Source organism: Xenopus tropicalis, chromosome 5 (genome assembly GCF_000004195.4).
Source record: "Xenopus tropicalis strain Nigerian chromosome 5, UCB_Xtro_10.0, whole genome shotgun sequence".
In the NCBI taxonomy this organism is placed as follows: domain Eukaryota; kingdom Metazoa; phylum Chordata; class Amphibia; order Anura; family Pipidae; genus Xenopus; species Xenopus tropicalis.
This window is the reverse complement of record NC_030681.2, coordinates 142,933,895-142,938,584: the sequence shown is the minus strand read 5'-3', so window position 1 is coordinate 142,938,584 and position 4,690 is coordinate 142,933,895. Positions and strand designations below refer to the sequence as shown.

Genomic DNA, 4,690 nt, shown 5'->3' with positions numbered 1-4,690 from the left:
GGTCATTGCTCTTCTACAGTCATCTTTCATTTGCCCGACCTGCAGGAGGGCTGAGCCATTACATGGGGGTACTCACAAAGAAAGAAGCTTACTAAGATCAAGACACGTGGGCACTGGGAGAATGGAGAGAAGAGGTTGGCTCGGGCTTTTTTAGTCACCACTGAGTAAATCCAGTAGAAATGTGTAGGAGTTATGGGGGGAATGTTGGCTGGGGTGTGGGTAGGATTCATGGGGGGAATGTTGGCCGGGGTGTGGGTAGGAGTTATGGGGGGAATGTTGGCCGGGGTGTGAGTAGGAGTCATGGGGGGAATGTTGGCCGGGGTGTGGGTAGGAGTCATGGGGGAATGTTGGCTGGGGTGTGGGTAAGAGTCATCGGGGGAACGTTGGCTGGGGTGTGGGTAGGAGTCATGGGGGGAATGTTGGCCGGGGTGTGGTAGGAGTCATGGGGGGAATGTTGGCTGGGGTGTGGGTAGGAGTCATGGGGGGAATGTTGGCTGGGGTGTGGGTAGGAGTCATGGGGGGAATGTTGGCTGGGGTGTGGGTAGGAGTCATGGGGGGAATGTTGGCTGGGGTGTGGGTAGGAGTTATGGGGGGAATGTTGGCTGGGGTGTGGGTAGGAGTTATGGGGGGAACGTTGGCTGGGGTGTGGGTGGGAGTCATGGGGGGAATGTTGGCTGGGGTGTGGGTAGGAGTCATGGGGGGAACGTTGGCTGGGGTGTGGGTGGGAGTCATGGGGGGAATGTTGGCTGGGGTGTGGGTAGGAGTCATGGGGGGAACGTTGGCTGGGGTGTGGGTAGGAGTTATGGGGGGAATGTTGGCTGGGGTGTGGGTAGGAGTTATGGGGGGAACATTGGCTGGGATGTGGGTAGGAGTCATGGGGGGAATGTTGGCTGGGGTGTGGGTAGGAGTCATGGGGGGAACGTTGGCTGGGGTGTGGGTAGGAGTCATGGGGGGAACGTTGGCTGGGGTGTGGGTAGGAGTCATGGGGGGAACGTTGGCTGGGGTGTGGGTAGGAGTCATGGGGGGAATGTTGGCTGGGGTGTGGGTAGGAGTCATGGGGGGAATGTTGGCTGGGGTGTGGGTAGGAGTAATGGGGGGAATGTTGGCTGGGGTGTGGGTAAGAGTTATGGGGGGAATGTTGGCTGGGGTGTGGGTAGGATTCATGGGGGGAATGTTGGCCGGGGTGTGGGTAGGAGTTATGGGGGGAATGTTGGCCGGGGTGTGAGTAGGAGTCATGGGGGGAATGTTGGCCGGGGTGTGGGTAGGAGTCATGGGGGAATGTTGGCTGGGGTGTGGGTAAGAGTCATGGGGGGAACGTTGGCTGGGGTGTGGGTAGGAGTCATGGGGGGAATGTTGGCCGGGGTGTGGGTAGGAGTCATGGGGGGAATGTTGGCTGGGGTGTGGGTAGGAGTCATGGGGGGAATGTTGGCTGGGGTGTGGGTAGGAGTCATGGGGGGAATGTTGGCTGGGGTGTGGGTAGGAGTCATGGGGGGAATGTTGGCTGGGGTGTGGGTAGGAATTATGGGGGGAATGTTGGCTGGGGTGTGGGTAGGAGTCATGGGGGGAACGTTGGCTGGGGTGTGGGTGGGAGTCATGGGGGGAATGTTGGCTGGGGTGTGGGTAGGAGTCATGGGGGGAACGTTGGCTGGGGTGTGGGAGTCATGGGGGGAATGTTGGCTGGGGTGTGGGTAGGAGTCATGGGGGGAATGTTGGCTGGGGTGTGGGTGGGAGTCATGGGGGGAATGTTGGCTGGGGTGTGGGTGGGAGTCATGGGGGGAATGTTGGCTGGGGTGTGGGTGGGAGTCATGGGGGGAATGTTGGCTGGGGTGTGGGTAGGAGTCATGGGGGGAACGTTGGCTGGGGTGTGGGTGGGAGTCATGGGGGGAATGTTGGCTGGGGTGTGGGTAAGAGTCATGGGGGGAACGTTGGCTGGGGTGTGTGCCAACCAGCAGCTAGAGCTGCAGCACGGAAGCTACTGAGACCAAGCTAAAATGGCAGCTGCTATCTTAAACAAACCAAGGGAGCTTCTAGGGCTGTTTACTCAGGTATAGTAAATCTTTCTGCAGAATAAATATAGTGTTCTAGGTGGCACTAATGTGGCTAATCTATTGGCAGTAAAATGCCAAAATGACTTTCCTTCTCCTTTATTTTTAAACAAGATAGGAAGGAGGACCCACCAGGTTATGAGCCATTATCCCGGCAGGCCAGTCCGACCCTGTAATCACAGAATTTGCATTAGGAGGTTTGTGCCTTTAGCAAAATATGTCTAAAAATAGAAGTGGATCCACATTTAGATTTGGTCAGCATCAAAACAACATGTGAAAAGACAAAACATGGTTATGAGAAAGCCTCTTTGTGCCGCTGAGGCCAAACATGCACTTTGCATTTCCGACGGGAGAGCCAAAAACCATTCAAGCGCTTCAAGGTGTTCAAGTCCCGGGACAGCTGGTTTCCTCCCCTGTCCGACGCACCAGCTGGTCCCTTAAAGCCCTTCATCATTTCTTGAACAAACCCACAAAATCTCCACCGTAAACACTGTTACTTCGCCGGTACCGAACTCCCTGACAACAACATATCATTTCTTCTCTAAAAAGCAACTTGACCAAGGTCTATGTTTCCAGTTACGCAAAAGCTGGACTTGAGATTTAAACCACAAGCAAAAAAAAGAAATGCGTTCCTCCCAAAGTCTTTCTGTTCAGCTAATGTCGTGGAAGGAAAAAACGTCTTATTCTTCACCGTTCTGCAAAGAAAAGACGGAATTGGCAGTTTGGAATGGAGATGAACAGAAGTTTCCTTTGAGTTTCTTGGGTTACTAATAGAAAGAATGTTCTCTAACCAATAAAAATAATCCCGAGATTTATAACTTCAAGAAAAATACACATACGTGCTCTAGTTACTTTTTATGTGAAGTGTTATTTCATTCAGGGCTCACATGGGAGGTAGCGGGTTCCCCTGTTTAACTACTCATTGTAATGGGCCTTGGGATGACTAACAGCAAAAAGGCATTCTATTAATGCAGCTTAGCAAGAAATGCTTTGAACTGGCCACAGCTGGCATCATGGGCTACCCTTGGCATCATGGGCTACCCTCTGTGCAATCATTTATTTTATTGTTCCTCACAGGTAAGGATGTAACAATAGGGACACTAGAAGAGAAATATACAGTAGAAGGGTGTATACATCCAGCATACACAGCTGTATAGTTAAATTGGGTTGAAAATAGACCAGAGTCCATCAAGTTCCACCAATTAGTAGACCCATACCAACCTATCTGTACACTCACATACAGACCCACACTGACCTATCTATCCACTCACATACAGACCCACACTGACCTATCTATCCACTCACATACAGACCCACACTGACCTATCTATCCACCCACATACAGACCCACACTGACCTATCTATACACTCACATACAGACCCACACTGACCTATCTATCCACTCACATACAGACCCATACTGACCTATCTATCCACTCACATACAGACCCATACTGACCTATCTATCCACTCACATACAGACCCATACTGACCTATCTATCCACTCACATACAGACCCATACTGACCTATCTATCCACTCACATACAGACCCACACTGACCTATCTATCCACTCACATACAGACCCACACTGACCTATCTATCCACTCACATACAGACCCACACTGACCTATGTATCCACTCACATACAGACCCACACTGACCTATCCACTCACATACAGACCCACACTGACCTATCCACTCACATACAGACCCACACTGACCTATCCACTCACATACAGACCCACACTGACCTATCTATCCACTCACATACAGACCCATACTGACCTATCTATCCACTCACATACAGACCCATAGTGACCTATCTATCCACTCACATACAGACCCATACTGACCTATCTATACACTCACATACAGACCCATACTGACCTATCTATACACTCACATACAGACCCACACTGACCTATCCACTCACATACAGACCCACACTGACCTATCTATCCACTCACATACAGACCCATACTGACCTATCTATCCACTCACATACAGACCCATACTGACCTATCTATCCACTCACATACAGACTCACACTGACCTATCTATACACTCACATACAGACCCACACTGACCTATCTATCCACTCACATACAGACCCATACTGACCTATCTATCCACTCACATACAGACCCATACTGACCTATCCACTCACATACAGACCCACACTGACCTATCCACTCACATACAGACCCACACTGACCTATCTATCCACTCACATACAGACCCACACTGACCTATCTATCCACTCACATACAGACCCATACTGACCTATCTATCTACTCACATACAGACCCACACTGACCTATCTATACACTCACATACAGACCCATACTGACCTATCTATCTACTCACATACAGACCCACACTGACCTATCTATACACTCACATACAGACCCATACTGACCTATCTATCCACTCACATACAGACCCACACTGACCTATCTATACACTCACATACAGACCCACACTGACCTATCTATCCACTCACATACAGACCCACACTGACCTATCTATCCACTCACTCACATACAGACCCATACTGACCTATCTATCCACTCACATACAGACCCATACTGACCTATCTATACACTCACATACAGACCCACACTGACCTATCTATCCACTCAC

General features: G+C 50.6%; 1 protein-coding gene across 1 annotated transcript; it reads right to left on the bottom strand.

Annotated features, from left to right (window-relative positions):
• Positions 1–405: 405 nt before the first annotated feature.
• On the bottom strand, positions 406–1,272 carry LOC116410998 (extensin-like). The gene has a single exon (XM_031902760.1). It carries the CDS (start codon positions 1,270–1,272, stop codon positions 406–408), a length of 867 nt encoding a protein of 288 aa, XP_031758620.1.
• Positions 1,273–4,690: the final 3,418 nt, after the last annotated feature.